Here is a 20513-nt window from a genome sequence, read left to right on the forward strand (position 1 = left end):
AAACTGAGGTAAACCATTTCATCTTGAAGAGCACTTGCTACGCAATGGATTTTCTTCCCCCTTCTTTAACAGGGTAAACAGAAATGCTAAAAATTAGCAGAAGTCTTGTATCTGTGTTTCCCATCAACATGGAATATGGTGGGTTCCTCCCACCTGTACACGCTGTCAGTTGTGCCCAGTTTATCTTTCTTGGGCAAAACCTGGTGTAACTCCATGGAAAGTGAAGGAGCGACTCTGATTCTCACCAGTGTAAGTGAGATCAGAACTGGTCCCTCTTTCTTTAGCTGAGGAGAATTGCTCCTTTTTCTTCTCTTGTCACGTGCTCCCCATGGCACGAGATAGTTAGTTATATTAATAGTAGTACCACTTTTGGAGACTGCCTTTCTGGGGCAGTAGTTACAAGCCCTGACCTAAACTGTGACCCTCAATGACGTTTGTGGTAAGACGAAGAACTTGTATTTGATGGCAGGAAATCCTGCCCTTAATCTGAAGAGTTTTTGAATCAGCCTTGTCAATATGGGATAATTGTGGGAGGCAGAGCTACCTACTGCTTCCCCTGAAGCCTCAGGGACAGCTTTGATGTAAGCCAGAAGCACTCTGAGGAGCTGCTGTCCTATCCTTGCTACAGCTGCTCAGCACCTCCGAGAGTGGCTGCCTGCTGTATTGCCCGGGAGGGTGGAGAGAGTAGCTCTGCCTGGTCCATTGCCTTTTTACTTGCATGGCTGAGAGCCTCAGACAGAGCAGGATAGGTGTTTGCTTGGCTTTGCTGGAACCTAGTGGAGCAACTAACAAAGGATGGCTGCCTTCCCAGCATCACTCCCTAGGACAGCCCAGGAGGGGAGAAGGGAGGAGAACCTGAGGAGAACAACCAGTTACATGTTCCTGATTCTCTGCCCCAGGGGTTCTCCTTCCCTGTTCTCAACCTACTCCTTGCACAAGGGGCTGTGGTAGGGGAGCAAGGTGGGGAGGCTGACTGCTAGCTCTGTGCCTGATGGAGGAATTGAGGGCAGTTTCCACTCTTGCACCACCCAGAGTGCTGTGAAGGGAGTGGAACAGGACCAAGAATAAGCCTCCAAGTATTGATTGTGGCCCCAGTGTGAAATGTTTGACCCTCTGACTGAAAAGGGTGGGGTGTCAATGACAGTAGAGCCATGTTCCCACTATGGCTGAAACTGTGGTAGCAGCAACAATATTTAAACCTGGTGGCCAACTGTGAGATCAAGGATTGCCAAGTGCAGCTGGGGGGTGAGTAAATTAATGCCACTGCCAAATGCATGAGGACTTAAGGATCACAAGGGTGTAAATAAACCCTCACCACATCCCCCTTACCAGCAACAGGGATAGGGACTGCTGTCTAGCTGTATGCCACTGTAGAATCCCCTGTGCTGGGGTAATTGTCTTGTGGCTGCTGATGCTGGCATTGGGTCTGCTCTTGTACCAGCAGCCCAGTGGAAAGGGGCTGCATTGCAGCTCAGGTGTTGCTAGCGTAAGGGGGCCTGTCAAAGTTCCTTCCCCACTCTGAACTCTAGGGTACAAATGTGGGGACCTGCATGAAAGACCCCCTAAGCTTATTCTTACCAGCTTAGGTTAAAAACTTCCTCAAGGTACAAACTTTGCCTTGTTCTTGAACCCTATGCTGCCACCACCAAGCGTGTTAAACAAAGAACAGGGAAAGAGCCCACTTGGAGACGTCTTCCCTCCCCCCCCCCCCAAATATCCCTCAAGCCCTACACCACCTTTGCTGGGGAAGGCTTGATTAAAAATCCTCACCAGTTTGCATAGGTGCACACAGACCCAAACCCTTGGATCTTAAGCACAATGAAAAAGGAATCAGGTTCTTAAAAGGAGAATTTTAATTAAAGAAAAAGTAAAAGAATCACCTCTGTAAAATCAGGATGGTAAATACCTTACAGGGTAATCAGATTCCAAACATAGAGAATCCCTCTAGGCAAAACCTTCAGTTACAAAAAGACACAAAAACAGGAATATAAATTCCATTCAGCACAGCTTATTTACCAGCCGTTTAAACAAAAGAAAATCTATTGCATTTCTAGCTAGACTGCTTACTAACTTTTTACAGGAGTTCTGAAGAGCATTCCTGATCTGTTCCCAGCAAAAGCATCACACAGACAGACAGACCCTTGTAGGGAAGGAACCTTGACATGGTGGCAGTGGTGGGATCATTTTGAACCAGAAGCACAGTAGGATTTTAAAAGGACATTTTTTTTCCTTTGGGCTGGTTGAAAGCAGGTTTTAAGCTGAAAGCAGTTAGAGTTTTTCTTTTGTCTCTGCCTGGGGGCCAAAGCAGCAAGCATAACAAAGGGATTTGTCTTTTTTGAGCTGGAGTTTTCTCTACCTCAAGGCAGGGTAGTTAACCTCCTGCAGGGAAATTCACAAGTTTTTCACAGACCTGAAGAAGTGTGTTTTGTGTTTTTGTTTTTGTTTGTTTTTAAGCTAAGAGTAGCTAGAGGATTTTTCTGTAGGCTGAGAATAGCTATCAGAGAACATAGGTATCACATTACAGTACAAAAATTTACAAGCCAGTTTTTTTTTTCTTTCTAACTCTTGGGTGTAAAGTTAGTTTTAAAATAGAGAGGCTAAGATGACAGAATCCAAGGCGGAAAAAGCCAAAGAGGCTGCCCATAGGAGAGCTATGGAGGTAAAGGAAAAAGAATGGAAGTATGCTGAGGAGGAAAGGGGGCTGCCCACAGGAGAGAACTGGAGGCAGTGAAAGAGGCAGAAAAAACCCAAGAGGCTGCCCACAGGAGAGCAGCTATGGAGGCAGAAATAAATTGGTTAGTCTCTAAGGTGCCACAAGTACTCCTTTTCTTTTTGCGAATACAGACTAACACGGCTGTTACTCTGAAACCTATGGAGGCAGAGAAAACCCAAGAGGCTGCCCACAGGAGAGCTATGGAGGCAAGGGAAAAAGAAATGGAGGCAAAGGAAAAAGAGGAAACATGCACTGAAGATGGAGAAGGCAAAGGCTCAGCAGGGGAAGGAACCTTGACGGGGACTGTTGCCCCCTTACTAACATTCAGTGGGGGTGTTTTAGTTGCTAGCTCCCAGTGCTCAAAGGGGAAGGGTCGATGGGGAATCGGGACACTGAGACTGACAGTCCCCAGGAACAATGGAGAGAGGCCAATGCTCCAGGTCAGCCTGAATGACAGGGCAGGCAGGCTGATCAGGGAGTCAGGAAGCCAGGGAGGTCCCATCCTCTGTGTGAGCTGGAATTGCCTGGGTCAGACAGAGTGGGGCCGAGCTAAGGAGAAAGCAGGGACCCAAGCTAAGCTGGGGAGCGGAGCTGTGCCAGATCCAGAGGGACCAGAAAAGCAGCCCAGAGAGAGCAGATCCTGTCCTGGGAGCAGAGCTGCAGCCCCAAAGTCAGAGGCACAGCCCAGAGAGAGTAGATCCTCCCTGGGAGGAGAGCTGCAGCAACCAGAGCCAGAGGGGCCAGAAAAGCAGCCCATGAAGCAAGTCAGTGCTGGGAGCAGAGTCACAGAAGCAGCCTGTAGAGCAGACCTGTCCTGGGAGGAGAGCTGTAGCAACCAGAGCCAGAGGGGCCAGAGAAGCTGGAGACAGAGCAGCAGCCATTCTGAGGTAGAGTGGAGCTGGAGCTAAGACAGAGTGGAGCTGGGGCTGGAGCAGTCCGAAGCCGGGTGTCGTGAGCAGCTGGGGAGAACGAGTGGGGACTCTGGGCAGTGGGCCCAGCACAGGGAGATGCCTCAGCCAGGAGGCTCTGCAGGCCAGACTCGAAGGGGGACTGGTAACCCCGACAGGGCGGGGGCAATGCTGGGAAAAAGGGCCCTGCCACCTAGAACCTGTGGCCACCACCAGAGGGAGGGTCCAACCCACAGCATCCCTGCAGCACAGCCAGGGCCTGAGAAGGAGGCCTGGGACTTACAAGGAACAGACTGTGAACTGCCCTGACATTCCAGAGACACTGTTTGTGATGTTCCCTGCCACAGAGTAGGCTGATGTTTCCTTTAACCTTTCCCATTTCCGCTTATTCTTTTTAAAATTAATTGTTGATTAAATAACTTGCATTTGCTTCAAATTGTATGTAATAATCCGTGGGTCAGAGAAGTGCCCAGTGCAGAGAGAGTACCCTGGAGTGGGGACACCCTAGCCCCTGTCCTAGGTGACTGCAGCAGGGTTGGGGGTCGAGCCCCCCAGGAATCCTGGGCCCAGCCTAGTTGGGGTTACGAGGACCCTGCCAGACAGGAGAGTGGAAGGGGGGCCTTCAAGGGCAGGGAGGCCTCTGGGTAAAGGAAGTGGGAGCGAGGACTCAGATCCTTTCGCTAGCCTATTTCACCGGGTTAGTGCAGAAGCCAGGAAAGTTCCCCACAATAGCGGGACTATTCCCCCACTTACACTAGTATATTTGTAACCACTTCCCTGGCAGTGGTGTCAAACTCTAGCCTTGTGGGCTGGATCTGACTAGTCTGTATCATGCAAGATATGGACACAGCAGATTCTGTAGAATCTAAGCTTTCGTTTTTAAAAAAAATTCCCTTCCAATTTCTGCCCCTGGGCCTGTGAAGATTACATTTGATTCATGTGTGGAAGGTTATCTGCAGCCGTGTTTTTGTCTGTCTGCAAACAGTCTGGGGGAAAAGACTTGGAGAGGCCTGAACTCCCACAGCCTCCATTCATCTTACTGGAGGTGTCAGTTCTTTAAATGTCAGTATTAACTACTTCATTGCTGAAGGGATTGGGAGGGAAGCTCCGGACATTCGTGGGGGAGGAGGAGGAGGAGAACTGAGAATTGTTACAGGGGAGGGAAAATGCAGAAAGGTGAATGGATGAGAGAGACAAAAGATTGGTCTACATGTAGGAAGAAACTGTTCTACTCCCTTGCATAGTCAATGCAATCCTATCCTTAAATTGGTTTAAGTGGCTAAAATCAATTGAACTTGTTTTGGTTTCTTACCCAATTAAGCTGAATCAATTTTAGCTGTTCTTAAACCAATTTTAAGGATGCCCACACAAAGGAGATGAGCCAATTTAGTTAAATCAAAGCACTTCCTGCATGTGGACTATGCCAAAGAGAAAGGAATCAAGACCAGAAGGAAGAGGAACAAAGGTCAGGAATAGCAGTGGTCATAAGATGAGCATGTTTTCTCCATTGAGTGATGCTCTGTGACACAACAGGGCACTTACTAAATTTTAGTTCCCTATTTATTATTTGTTATTACATAGAGACGTATCTTTGATATACAAATCTTAGTGGCTCTGGGGCCAATCCTTTGTGAACTCCAGTCCTAAACTTGTGCCCCAGATCATAATTAAAACCAGAATTCAGCCCTCCCCACAGAATGACTCTGACTCCCCGGGCATACAGATAATTATGAAAACAGTCCTAGAACTGTCATAAATGACCTTGGAAGCCAGTCTCAAGCATTATTTTGCTAGTGTGGTTCTTGGGATGGAGGAAGGTAAAGACTTTTCCAACAGGTCTGGGACATTGTTGATGCTAGTGTAGTTTTAGATATAGTGTGGACAGACTAAAATTAAACAGTGCAATACATATCCCACTGTGTGTGTGTGTGTGAGAGAAAGTCAGATTGACTTTCTCTTGAATCATCCTGCACTTTGAATCAGCTTGACATAAAATCACCTGTTCATTAATAACAACACACAAGCAGTTTAATGGTTGTATTAGTGGAAAAATATATGAGACTGTCATCAGCTGTTGTTTCTGGCTTTTCTGCAGTAATACAAATAAATGAGGTCACAGGTTTAAAGGAGCAGGCTGTACTTGCACAAATCCAAAGTGTCCTTGGTGCATGTTGCAATACAGCCATATTATTGCTCCTGGCATGCCCAAAATGTTACCTGCTGAAAACTCTTATTTAATTTTAAACAGTACAGAATTTTGGTTAAAAGTCCAGATTTGGTGTGTGTTCTTAAGTGGGCTGCTTTTTTTTTTTTTTTTTTTAAACCATTAAAGTCTTTAGTGAATTACTCAGTACTACTTTATTCTGCTCTGCTGTAATCTTTCAGTTAGATACTTTCAGTTAGTTACTTTGGCTGGAGCAAATCTGAAAAGAAGATATAGACAGAATGTGGCCTTAGCCAATATTTTCCTATAGCCTTCGCTTTTATCTAATGAAGTTTTGTTGTCTTATTATAATCTAGGGTAGATATGTAAAAGGTCTGTTTGTCACTAGAGGGTCACATGTTCTGTCTAAATGAGGACATCACATCTACAGTCTGTGTGATGCATTACAAAACAGGAACGTATTTTTGACACAACAGGAACATACGGTGCCTGTTAAAATTAGAACTTAAAGATATGCATCAACTGTAGGTCAGCAAAAATATTCTTTAGTTTTTCTTTAGAGAGTACAGATGTCGCATGGGGGTAGCTGCATATCCTAGCTCTTTAAGATAGACTGTTTAGTGATTTTTCATAGAATGAAGTCACTCTTAATTCTTGATCTTGCAGATGATTCTGCCAATGAAGATTTCATAGCTCCTGCTAAAAGCTGATTAGCAGATCTCTGCTATATGAGATCATTTTGTGTCTGCTGCATACAATATAATAATCACCCCTGTGGTGATTACAGAATAGACCCACTGAATGTCTGTAACATTGTTACAACTCAAGCTAGTCTATTTTTTTTTTCTTGTTTAAAAACTGCTGTGGCTCAAGTCTCCATGGATCTACCTGTCCCTGTTTTTTCGCCAACTAGGTGATCCTCAGTGGTTTCAATAAGTTGAAACTGGTATGCAGCTGATCTCCAGAGACTACAACCTAGCGACAAGGACTTTGTTACTATTAGATTAAAGTAATCTAGACACTTACAAACAGATCTTCCATATGCAGAATGGAACAAATTGTCATTGGTAGCTGGAGGGTATGGTGCTGACTTAGTATGACTTGCACTGTTCAGCTTCATAAAAGTTTTGATCTCTCAGGACATGGTTTGTGGTCTGTCTCTATTTACTAGCAGGTGTGGCAGAGCAGGACAGTGGAACTTGTCATACAGTGGGGGAAGTATTTCAGATGTAGTCATAATGGCACAAATCTCTGGCTGCTTGCATCAGTGACTACAAGAATACTCTGGCTTCTGAATTATCTTGCTTTATAGATGACAGGCCAGCCTGCCTGTCATTAAGAGTATTGCTTCCTTGATTCCAGTCTTCATTAAATAAATACCTGGGTTTTCCAGATGCCCTGCACACCCACAGAACCTATTGACTTCAGTTAGATTTGGGTGTGCTCAGACCCTTGTAAATCTGCTCGTCGGCACTTTAGAGTGAAAGTGCAAGCAGTTTCATACACTTATCTCTGCATAAATGCTTGCAGTGTAGCATCTGACTGCAATAGGCTGAAGTTATACTTTCCATTATCGGCAGCTAAGTGGACACAATCTGCAACATGGTGTTTGCAGCTACATAATACTCAGCCTAGGAGATCCACAGTCTTATCAAAATGGGCCATAGTTGCTATTATAGGGGTGTGTGTGTGTGTTTTCTACCAGAATATTTCACTGACTTCAATCAGACCTCTCATGGAACAAGGTACTCTAGATCTACAGTCTCTAGATCTTTATAGCTATCTCTTCAGCGGTGCCTCAGAAATGGACTCCCATGCCAACAAACCTGTTTTGTTTTTGTTCTTAGATTTGAGGATTGCGCATCTGGACTTGTGTATGTTGTATAATGCTACTATTAGCTGTTTTAAACTTTCTTTTAATGTGCAGCTTACTTTTTGTATAATGATGCATTTCCTTTTGTGATTCTTCTCAACCTTCACCTCCCTCTTCAGGGCACTTCTCATTCTTGTGCCATGACCTGGGAAGTTTGGAAGTACAGTGTAACAGAACACATTAGTGTCACCCATAGATCCTCCTACAGCTAAAAAAGTGAGCCTTTGGAATGTCCCTCCCTCCCACCATCCAGTTTTCCTGAGGCTCTTTCCCTGATAGGAGTGACATGGTGAAGTCCTTGTCACCACTAAGTTTGGAACATCCAGTCTAGACAGACCCGCTGTAGGTCAGTATTGACCTTTTCTTTTCTTGGGGTTGTGGTTATGTATATATATTTTTTTCCTTCTCTCCCAAGAGCATAGACTTTAAATTCTGGGATAACAGCCATCCTCTGAAGGAATACTAATCCACTAAAAGCTCTAGTGGTTATACGTACACACAGGCAGATGGGGACCCCATCTTGACTCTGGACCTCAGGAAATTCATTTGTGATATATATATTTTATTATTCCAGCAAGCGAGTGGAATAAATTGCATTCTGATGTATTCACAAAGTACATGTTTAAATTACATGTAGTGTCAAACAACCCACTTGGATCAAGGCCTCCTTGTGCTAAGTGCTGTAGAAAAACATAGTAAGAGATTGCAAATTCATTTTATATTGAGTTACCTTTTACTTTTTATGAAGGGGAGCCTTCTCTTTAACTGCTTCTCCCTAAAATGCTTGTTAGGGTGCTTGTTAGGGTGTCTGATGTGGGGACTGCAAAGTTAATGTCTCTAGTAAAGAGAGCCTAACTAATCTCATATAAAATTCCCTCCTCTCTCCTCTCAATTCACCTCACTGCATGGTTCATAAGCATTTGCATTATCATCTACTGCCTCTTTGTTCCTGTCTCCAAGTGTGCATATTTTAAAAATGTCTATTAATGTGCACACTGCATTCAGTGCTGCATATGCTTAGGGCACATGCACTCTGAAATGTGCTTTGGATAGCTATTGTGCTTGGATAATTTCTTTTAAACCCCCTCCCCCCCCCCCCAAAAAAAAAAAAAAGCCAGCCAAGGAGGAGATGTGCACCTAATCAGTGAGGTGGCTACTGTCATTTTGTTTGTATGTTATGTTTCTCTTTCCCCCGCTGGAAGAGATAATAAGCTTCAGGCTTCTTGGATGCCATTGGTCTATCCAGCAGCCCTACCCCACTGCCTGGCAGCCTTGTTGGAATGTTTGTCTGGGGGTTGCCCTGCAGTTTCTGCTCCTAGCCATCAGGTGCTGCTCTTGCGGAGGAATTTCAGACATTCATATTGTCTCTCACTCTCCACTCTCTGCTTCCACCTGCTCCTTTCAAACTCGCAAGAAGTGCTGAGGAGGAGGGGGTGGTTGCTGCAGTTGGGTGGCCTGGTGTCTCCCTCCACCAAGGGAGGCAAGGAGCCAAGAAGGAAGGAACAGAGACTGGGGAACAGGATGGGTGAGGTGGCGGGGGCGGGAGGGGGAGGCAGAGTTGGGGAGGTTGCTCTGGACTCTCCAGTCCTCTTTCTCCTCCCCCCCCCCCCCCCCCAGGTCTCACCGGCCTGCTCTGCCATTACCCTAACCTCCTCCACCCCCAGAAACATCCCTGCTTCTAAGAGATGAAGAGGCTAGGATCAGCCTACAGCTTCTTACTCCCACCCCTCTTCCATTGCAATTAAATGGGGATGGGGGATAGGGAATGCCACATGCAAAGGTGTGGCGAGTCTGGCAGCGTTGTTGAGAATGCATGTTCTTTGGGGCGGGGCAGTGTTTGGAGAGTGCTAGCACATTTTGGTTGCTACTGCAACATAAAACAATATTTAGAATGTAATTACTCACTTGTCCATACTGTGTAAAGCAGCCTCCAAATTCGAGGCGCTGAGGTGACCAGAATTCACATTTGGTTTTAGGCTACGTTAAAGGCTGCATCAGGACGGGGTTACGGTTTGATGGAGGTGTCCTCTTGAGAGCTATCGCAGGAGTAGGGCCCTACCAAATTCATGGCTGTGAAAAACACGTTGTGGACCGTGAAATTGGATCTTCCCCGTAAAAGCTAGCTATTTGTAAGGGAGGGGAGGGGCGGGGCGGGAGGAGGGCTGGAGGTATGCCAGCAGGGGGCTCCTGCTATGCACCAGACTCAAGTTGCTAGTCCCAGCTGGGCTGGGGAGGGATGGGACTTCCTCTTCCCCTGCAGAGCTGCTCTTGGTGGTGGAGATCAGACCCATCTCCAGGAATCTCCCCTGGGCGCAGGAGGCTCTGCAGCTGCTGCCTTCAGAGCAGAAGTGAGGGTGGCAATCCCATGACAACCCCCTCTTTGGGTCAGGACCCCCACAGTGACAATATTGTGAAATTTCTAGATGTAAACATCTGACAACATGAAATTCACTATTTTAAAAATCCTGTGGCTGAAATTGACCAAAATTGACTGAATTTGGTAGGGTCCTACTCATGAGACTTTACCATCTTGAGCCAAAGTAGCTCAAAAAGAGCTGTTCTCTTGTGCGGACTGAGGATTTTGGATCTTATCAGAACCAAAATCTTGGGAGTGAGTTTGGATCCAGGTATATGGATTCAAACACTTAACCCTCTTGCTTAACCCTCACTCCCAATCTCTTCTGAAATTGAAAGTCATTTAGAGAAAGTTTCTGATATCTGTTCCATCTTTACCTTTACTTTTAAAAATCCATGTTCCTTTATCAGAAGAGTAAAAAATGTGTTTGAGCCACAACTCCTTAAAGCTCTCTCTCTTCACTGGACAGTTTAAACCAGGTTTGCATTCCCCCCTCCCCCCCTTCCTTCATCCACTTCCCCTCTCAAATAACCTCCTGAGCAGAGATCTTATCTGAGGTTTGCTTTGCACATTTGTTTTGTCCTGGAACTGTTGAGAGAAGTGTTTAATACCCCTGAAGATAATGTGTGAGTTTGCGGGGGGGGGGGGGGGGGGGGGGGGGGGGGAAGGGGGGAGGACTTAGGGGTAGGAGGAGTGTATTACAGTTTGCTAACTCTGTTGGGGGTCCTAGACAAAATAAGAAACTTATCAGCAAATGAAGAACAAAGCCTGTCAATATGATAGTATGTTTAGGTTTCCATATTTTTAAAATCTTCTCCTAGCAGCGAATTACCAAAGTATTTTATGTGTATTAAGCAGCCACATACTTTCTTCTTTTTAAGCTTAATAAAGTTAGCAAGATGATAACTCTTAAGCATTTATTTTGGTCAGTGCAGCTCTTTCTGGTAACCTTTTTATATCTTTCTCCCGATTTTTTTTGGGGGGGGGGGGGGCTTAGATTTAACTACGTGCATTTGAATCCATACATTTTGACGGTTTCAAAATATTGGCTGCATGGTACTCCATATGGCTTCAGTAAAACATTAAACACATAATCTTACAAAGATATCCCTTCTGTATACATATCTCCTTTTTGTCTTCCTCCCCTCTCCTCCCTCCAGTGAGGCAAAGGCAGTCCCAAGCCACCTGTTAGCATTACATCATTGACTCCCAAGAACACAGTTGTACCAAAGGTCTTAAACAAAGTAGTTCTTCTAGTATTGTTTGCACTCAAAGAGCTAATGTCATGCCAACTGATGTCATTGTATGTCTTTGTGTAATTGCTATGGAAACCAGGCAGGTGGGGAGCCTGGAGCTGATGTCATCGTGGAATGAGGTGTAGAAAGAATTTTAAAAACGATTCTGCTTTTCATCTAGTGTGTTGTGGTGCCACCCACTTGAAAAGAAAACGCTGCTTTAAAATCCCACAGCATAATAGGATACACAGGGGAAGTGTAACTTAAACTGGTTTTCCCCCTGGTCCACTTCCTCACAGTTATTAATGTCCTAAAAATAATAAATGTTGCATATTTGCAGCTACTCTAGGTAGAAAAAGTGGGGCTGCTGTTTGCCACATGTTAAGTGAGCTCCTCGACTGTGATCATTTTTATGAGGAATACAGTCTTTTAAAAAAACAAAACTTCGCTACTCTATTGCCTGGTATGAAGTATTAATGGATTATGTTTCCCTCCATTTGTTGATATTTTTCCTCATGAAAATGTCATGCTGTGCCGGGCTATCTCTGCTGCACAGATCAGTGAAGGACTTGAACAGATAAAGTTAAGACTTGTATATTATAGTTCAAATGTTTAACCCTCCCACCCTACAATTTAAAGCAAAGTGATTCAACCTGTTGTACAGCTTTGTTCAGATAACTACTTTCTCTCACCCCACAAAATTAGAAGCCCCAGCCATATGGGGTGCAACTGTGTACTGATGTGTTGCGTGGAAACACATTTGACTATTAACTTCTTCCCTGATATATCTTGTCTATACTAAAAAATAAAAATAAGTCATATTTGGGATGTATTGCAGCAGCTGTTACCAATGGTACAGCTGCACTGGTGGTAGCAAAAACGTAAGCAATGGCATTGATGGGGGATCAGGCACTTTTATCACTGTGTTCTGAAAACCTGCTCTGAGGAAGCAAACCCTCAGGCATAGTGCAGAGTTGAAGAAATGTACGTATGTGAGTAGTTCTCTCATGTGAGCGGTAGATTCCTCATAAATCTCCAGCTGAAATCTCTGCCCTTACACTCTCTCTCAGGTGGACTCAGCAGTTTTAAACAGAACCACGAAAACCTCTGTGATAACTCCCTCCAACTTCAGGAGTGCCCAGAAGGCGGAGGAGGTGCATCTGCGGTGCCGGCCACACTACCTCAGTCCATCCCCACCACTCCGGACATAGAGAATGCCGAGCTGACCCCCATCTTGCCGTTCCTCTTCCTTGGAAATGAGCATGATGCTCAGGACTTGGAGAAGATGCAGAGGATGAACATAGGATACGTAATCAACGTGACCACCCACCTCCCCCTCTACCATTATGAGAAAGGCTTGTTCAACTACAAGCGGCTCCCTGCCACTGACAGCAACAAGCAGAATCTCAGGCAGTACTTCGAAGAGGCTTTTGAATTCATTGGTAACTATCCTTGCCTGGCAATTACTCTTGTTATAACCCTTGATATCTGTTTGAAAACCTTGAATGAACTTAGTGCTATGCTGACAGCTCAGAAAGCTTGTTAAGACCGGATTTGTTTTTGTGAGAAATGCAGAGCCCATTGACTTCAGAATTGTGGCACCTCTTATTAAAGTCAGACTTCAAGTCCTCTTTATACGTACACAGTGGCAATACTGCCAAACCCCAAGTGTTCAAAAATCATGAGACTTTATTTTAAAAAATAAAGGTCTTTAGCGTGGTCACATTTTCCAGCTTTTCTCAATAACCAGGAGGGCTAAAGGCTTACCCCCTTCTAAAAACCTGAGAGTCTTTCTAATCCTGTAACTCCAGGAGCAGAGGCATTAAACATATCAAGGCTTGTGATGATGCAGACTTAAAAGGTGGCAACATTGCGGTGCTGGTGTAAGCTTTCCAAATATACTGTCATGCCAACCTGACTCAGTGCTGACTGGGAGGGTAGACAGAGTAGCTCCATTTTCTCTCTACTTAGTGCCCTGTCCCCTCCACTTAAAAATGATTGAAGATACTACACTTTGCAGTAGTGTTTTGGAGCCCTGCAATGATAAGTTTGTTCGTTTGAGGCCCATACGCGTTAGGAATGAATGGTATTTTTAAGCAGTTAATCACTTTAACCTAACCATAGGTACAATCTTGAAGTCGTCTGTTCAAAGTAATTCACTAAGGTTTTTCTTCTATTATTTTTATTGCTGCCTAAACCATGAAAAATTAATACTCTTTTTTATACAGTCTTCATTCAAAGCATGCTTGCTAGGTGTACTCACTTAGGATGACCAGTCCATATTTTTTGTTTTAAAGGCAAATATTTACCACTTTTCTGCTCTGTCCCATTAAAAATCTTGCTCCTGGTCTCTTGTCTCCATGATAAAAAGATGTCCCTTTCCTTTCCCTTTTTCCCTTCTTAAAAAAAGTCTGTGTCCTCAACCTCCCTATCATGGCAGACTTGCTCCAAGTGCTTTACCAATGCTCATTCCGCTTCACCGCACTTTTGTAGCCTGTGGGTAGAGGTTAGAGCCCAAGTGCTGCTTTCAGGAAGGGTAAGTCTGCCCATGCTGCTGTGGGTGTGCTGCTTAGCTCGGGTAGACAGAGACTTGCTAGCTCTGCTTGAGTTAGCATGCTAGAAATAAGTGTTGCTAGCTGCCTGAGTATGTACCCAGAGGGTCTGGGCAGGTTTTTACTCCCGGCAGATAGCCCAGGCTACCACAGGCAACGTTCCTATTTATACTGTGCTAGCTCGAGTAGAGCTAGGTCATGTCCGTCTAATGGAGCTGAGAAGCATGCTCCCAACTGCAATGTAAATGCACCCTAAGGCCAGTAAATGTACCCAAAGGCCCACCCATTTTGTGGTCAGGATACGGGCTCAATCCCTTCAGGGCTGATAATCTTCCAGTCCCCACCCACAATTCCTTCACATGTGCCTAGGACAGACCAGTTCACCTGCAATTCACTGGTAAAGAATCCTAGAATGACTCTGCTTACTGTAGCACAAAGAGCCATGGGATATGCCTCCAGAAGCCCAGATGTGACACAGGAGGGAGTGTAGCACTAGTGAGCATACAGTGACTGCGGTAGGGCTTTTCAGTGCGGATGCTTGCACCTGGGCTAGGCTAATCCACGTGCCAGTCCCCTGGGCTCAATATGCAGTGAATGAAGACATATCCTTTAGGAGCATGCAGCAGCATTGTGTTTATAGTTGACGTTCCCAGTCCCACCGTTGGATCTGCTAGCTCACCCCCCTCTGCTTGTGAGTTTCAGAAGAGATGAATATCCATAGCTTCAATTGACTTGAATTGGAGTTGGGCGCTCAGCACCTCTGACATCCAACCCTGGCACAGTCCTAATGGAGCCAACAGGGACCTGGAACTAGTGGATCCAATTTCAGGATTGGGGTCTAATGCAGGAAACTAAGGGCTTGTCTGCATGGCCCTACAGTGCAGACTATAGGCATGTGTGTTGCATTGTAATGGTCCTGTGTAGACCCTGCTTGTGCGAACTAAAAGATACCTAGTTTGAGTTAACGTACTGTAGAGTCCTGTTTGAAACGGGTCTACGTTAACACAAACTAGGTACCTTTTTAGTTCTCACGAGCAGGGTCTACACGGGACCGTTACAACGCAACACTGTAGTGCAGGCTGCAACTCGTACCCTGTAGTGTGTGCTGCGGGGCCATGTAGACAAGCCCTTAGAATAGCACATTCTACTGAAACTATCTAATGTTGCTTTCCTTCATGGCAGTGCTAAGAGTAGTGTCAGCTTGGAGAGTGTGTGTGGAGAATGTCTCAGACTCTCTGCCCAGTCTAGCTGTATTTTTTTTTAATTGTCTAATTGTGTCAATGCACTAGAGTCTCATAGAATCATAGAACTGGAAGGGAACTTGAGAGGTCATCTAGTCCAGTTCCCTGCACTCAAGGTAGGGCTAAGTATTATCTAGACCATCCCTGACAGGTGTTTGGAGATTTTTAAGAGCAGGTTAGACAATGATGGAGATTCCACAACCTCCCTAGGCAATTTATTCCAGTGCTTAACCACCCTGACAGGAAGTTTTTCCTAATGTCGAACCTAAACCTCCCTTGCTTCAATTTAAGCCCATTGCTTCTTGTCCTATCCTCGGAGGTTAAAGTAATGGTTACATCATTGTGACTATTCATATAAATAAGTAGACAGAAGGTAATTATAACTGTGTTGGAATTCAGCTGGGAGACGCTAAGGTTACCATCTTGGCTCTTATTAAAAGTTTCATGAGATCTCTCACTAGAAGTGCTCAGGATTGCTGTTCTACCACATTTCACTGGTTTATTTGCCAAATGCTTCCTACAGTTGCTGCCCCACACCCAGCTCCGCCGGGGTAGCAGTAGTGTTGTGATTTGAGGATATTGAAGTATAGCCATCTACTTGCCTGCACAGCAATAATCTGTAATTGGTCATATGTAACCAATTACGCTCCTATATGCTCCAGTTTGTACTAAATTAGTTTCACTAAACCTGGATTACAGCAGGAGTGGAAAAGTTAAAATGGCCTCTCTGGAGAAGGTGAGGAGGTGAACACAAGGCGGGGAGGAAGTCTTGTTTTATATTGAGTAAAAAAGAGAAGCTGGGTCATGAACTCAGGCAAACCCTAAACTTCTAATTCATGAGAACAGGAAGATGCAGTCAGGCCTGGCTTACATTAAGACATTACTAAATTTTGCAACCATTCTTGAGAAGAAAAGGTTCTCTATTCAGCATTCATAACAACTGCACGATTAGATCCCATTGAAACCATTCATAAATAATGCATGGTCTACTACCTGATCCGAGTGCAGAGAAAACTACAAGAAGGCCTCTCACAGGCCAGGCTAGAAAGTATGTGTTTCCTAAATCGGTTTTACTTTCCTTTTTAATAACTGCAGCTTGAGGGCCTGCTTGTGTGTTTAATAAACAGCTATATCTTATCAGTTGGCTACATTTGCTGTTAAGTAACCTGTCAAAGCTTTTTTTTTCTTTTTCTTGCCTTGGGGGAAATTTAAATTGCATTTGAAAAGATCTGGAAACATCTTAAACTGTGTGTTTTTAAAATAAATAATCCATCTGGGGTTTTGAAGACTGAAGTCATAGAATGTGAAGGCAGAATCTTGCTGGAAAGAGATACCGAAAGTTCATGCAGTTACAAAACTCCAGCTTTTACTTCCTCAAATGCTAACTGGCAAAAATATCCTGGGGGAACTTAGCCTGATTTATACTGTCAGAGTAGACCTGTTCTTGATCTAATGTGTTCTTTTATCCACACTTGTTAGCTGTTGTTTCCTTTTGCTCTAACCCATGTGAAGAGCATGGAACGTGGTTTGTGGATTTTTGTGCAAAATACAACCTGCCTAGAGTTAGGAGCATCCTTTAAGGTTCCCTTGCTTTTGCTTTAGGGATCTGTCATTCTAAAAATGTTCATGGGTTGGGGGTGGGGGGGGAAGACGATTGGTGTTGTAATTTATTTTTCCAGATACTGCTGAGGTACAATTCCTGGAGATACCCTTTCCCCAAACCCTGCCCACGTTGTTGGTGAGCTTACATCAAGGGGGACAAGTTAATGCTTAGAGTTGTGCTCAGATTGGGTATAGGATTTGTCATAACCACCTTTCTTCACACTGCTAAAGGTGATTAAAACTGGGCTGGGAGCAGAGGGGAAGTTGGAGCATACCACTCTTTCCTCTTTTCATATACAGGAAAGAAGTGGGAGTCAGAATTTCTGGGTTCTTTTCCCAACTCTGCCAGACTTGCTGAGTGCCCTGGGCAAATTATTTAACTTCTCTACAGCTTTCTCTTTTGCAATATGGGTATAATACGTGCTGCTTTTGCAAAGACATTGTGAAAGAATGTCAGGCTAAAGTTCATCCAAAGTGCGGATCAGTGGAAATCGTTCCAAGAGTAGAATGTTTCCAAGTATCTTACAATGAGTAGTGACTGTGAGCTTTCTAACACCCTTATGGGAGGTGGTATTAACCTCTGGACTGAATTTCCTCCTCATTTAAATGGGGATAAATCACATGCCCAAAATTGTTATAGAATATTTATGCTTGAAAGGGAGTAGAACTCAACTCTCCTGCTTCCTAGTCCTGTGCCTTGACTAAAGATCACGCTATTCCTAAACAAGTATTCCCCTGCAGTGCCTGCAACACAACCATTGCAATATTGTGCTCATGTAAGAGCAATTGAGATGAGATAAATGGATTTAACTAAGTCTGAAACTGGCTACTTTCTGCTGCATTTTGGCTCAGGTAAAGGATTTTTTTTTTTTAACAGTCCAATTGATTTTCCACTTCTTTTTTTTAATTATCTTGCTGTGTGTATAACCTAAGTGAGGGGGTTTTCACTGACAGTTCCCTTCCAATTAATTGGAAATTGCATTGAGATTATCTGATTTTAATTTAAAAACAAAATCCCGCCCTGCCCTTCTTTCCAGCAACAAGTGTTACCTCTGTCTTTTGTTTCTGTTTCCAGAGGAAGCTCACCAGTGTGGAAAAGGCCTCCTTATTCACTGTCAAGCCGGTGTGTCGCGCTCTGCCACCATCGTCATCGCTTACTTAATGAAGCACACGCGGATGACCATGACGGATGCCTATAAATTTGTCAAAGGCAAACGACCCATCATTTCTCCTAATCTTAACTTTATGGGGCAGTTACTGGAGTTTGAAGAAGATCTAAATAATGGCGTTACCCCACGAATTCTGACACCAAAGCTGATTGGGGTGGAGACTGTTGTGTGATAGTGAAGCTAAGAGGTGCCATAAAATAAAGGGATTATCGTATTCTTCACTTGATATGGGGGGGAGGGGAAGGGTTGTGCTTTTTTTTTTTTTTTTTTCCTCGCAAACTTGGTGACAAAAAACCTTTTTTTGGTGAGGAAAGGTTTTTAAAACAAATCCAAGAACTTCACTACGTTTGATGAAATGCCACTGAGATTCCCTTCCTAGAAACTGACAAAGCAGGGAGGCTTCCAAACAAAATGCATAATTTTTAAAAGCAACACAACAGGGGGAAAAAAACCTGTGCTTCTTTGTTTATTTTATTATTATTTTTTTAGCCACTTGTAGAGTTTATGGTTAAGTAGTCTGTGCAGGTTCATAGACCGAAGAAAACGATGTTTAAAACAACATGCAAACAGCCAAAACAAAGCAGAAAAGATTCTTTCTGAAGCATATGGGCCTTGATTCTGCAAAGGCTTTGCTAAAGATAAAGCAAAATGCTCACTGGTGCAAAGGAAATCCGAGCAGCTTAGAACTTTTCACACTCCTGATAGAAACGAAAGAAAAAAACAACAACATTTATTTGGTGTGTTTCATGTTCTGGTTCTATTTTTCTATTTTTGGGTGTAAAGAGGTTTTAACAGCAAGGGACTTTGACCATTCTATGCCATATGCCTTCACTGGCTTCTTGTGCAATAATAATAATTTGGGGTTTATTTTGAGTGTGCAAACTGATTACAGCTGACTGCCCAATAATAATAATACAAAAATAATTTTTAAAGTGTGACAGCAGCCAGCTTGATTTAGAAGGAATAAACAAAAGCAATTATATTTTCCTTTTTATTCGTTTCCTTTGATTCTGGTTACAGTGCCATAAACCTTGTTACATATGTATATCAGAATGTAAAAAATCAAGAACAAGCAAAGTTTATTTAAGATATTTTTCGCACAAAATATTGGTGTGTTTCTGTCTATGTAAAAAAAAATTTGATTATAAAAATGAAAAATTCTTTTGGAAAGCGTGAGTCTTTTATTTCTTTAGTAATTACATATTTCATTTGCTTTATATGGGCTGGGCTTTTCTTTTTTTTTCTTTCTCAGTATAGAACTGCATTTGATGAAACAGGTATCCCTAGCCTTCCCTCTTTTATTCCCTTCCCTCCCACACACACACACACTTTTTTAAGAATTCATCAAATTGCTGGGCAGGCTATATGAACTAGTTCAATCAGTGAGGGCTTTTTGTGGAGGAGCTGTTGTCTCTGCAGTCTGGTAGCAAAGCACTCATTTGGGAAACTGCAGAATCAAGTATTCCCACTAATTTCTTCCCTCCCCACCCCCCCATGTTTAGTTTTATCATCATCTATGTTATGCCCTTCAGTACCATGTACTGTCCTCGGTTAAGAGAGAATGGGATCTAATTTCACAATTTAAAATCCATGTTGGGTTTACTTCCCACTTCGCTGCATTTATTCCCTCCACCCCCACCAGTCCTCTCATTTCGGGGCCACGTCACAGTGTAAAAGTGTGGTGTGTATTGCAGGTTCAGTGTTTAGCACTGATTTCTTTCAATAGATAGGTTAACCCTTTTTAAAAAGTCGGGGTGTGGGGTTCCCCCCCCCCCCAGTGTAACCTGGTCTCCTTGTGGACTGTTGCCAACCCAAAGTGTATTTGTATTAATGTGAAATGATTAGAAAAACTGTCTGACTTTTTTTTTTTTTTTTTTTTTTTGGTGAAAATTGAAATATCCCAGGAAGTCTGATAGCAGTGATGGTGCCTTGTGAATCAAAATCTACATGGACTGAACTAAATTAAAACAGGGCATGTCAGCAAAACTTATGTATAAACACATTACACGTGTATATTTTTGTGGACTTTTTGCTTAAAAAAATGTTGTTACTATACAAATATTTTCTTGACACTTTTATCCCTTTATTAAATTATTTTTCTACTAGAATTGATTTTTTTTCCTTTTGCTAAACACTGTTAGTCTTCTTTCCACTTCATCCTTAATGAATGTTTTTGTGTGCAGTGAAACACATCAGCAGTGACCACTCCTGGGACCACCAAAATGTAGTTGTTTAACAGAGAGCACTCCACTGAAAGTGAAACTGTGCATTTGCGTTTGGGTGCTATTGAGAAAAGGAGATTCACTTTCAATGATGCATTTTTTGGTTGGTTTTTTTTATGGATGCATTTTTGAGCCCACAGTGAATCTCTGGTGCAAACAACTGCTGTCGTACTACAGATTTGCAGGCACAAATCAGTTGGTGTTAAAATCTGCTTGTGCCTGCAGTTCACCCTGAGCCAGAAAATTTGAGACATCTTGCAAAATCACAGGAGAGTTGAAAGCCAGCTCAAAATCGGCCCATGTAACAGGTGAGTGAACATCCAAATAGATTATTCAACACATTCAGTATGTGAACATACTATACATGGTGGCCTGTATGTGTTATGGCTAATATAGTTACTCATCCTTCCCTACCGGTATGGGTAAGATTCAAAATTGCTATTTACTTCCACTGTAGCTTTCTGGCTCTGAATACTGA

At 43.5% G+C, this 20513-nt stretch overlaps 1 protein-coding gene across 1 annotated transcript in view; it reads left to right on the forward strand.

Annotated features, from left to right (window-relative positions):
- Positions 1–18043, forward strand: part of DUSP10 (dual specificity phosphatase 10) — a 36986-nt gene extending 18943 nt beyond the window's left edge. The window contains exons 3-4 of the mRNA XM_074947110.1: positions 12320–12691; positions 17720–18043. Of these exons, the coding sequence (XP_074803211.1) occupies positions 12320–12691; positions 17720–17985 (638 nt within the window). The 3' untranslated portion in view covers positions 17986–18043. The remainder of the gene's footprint in view (positions 1–12319; positions 12692–17719) is intronic.
- Positions 18044–20513: the final 2470 nt, after the last annotated feature.

This window comes from Natator depressus, chromosome 3 (genome assembly GCF_965152275.1).
Source record: "Natator depressus isolate rNatDep1 chromosome 3, rNatDep2.hap1, whole genome shotgun sequence".
Classification (NCBI taxonomy): Eukaryota; Metazoa; Chordata; order Testudines; family Cheloniidae; genus Natator; species Natator depressus.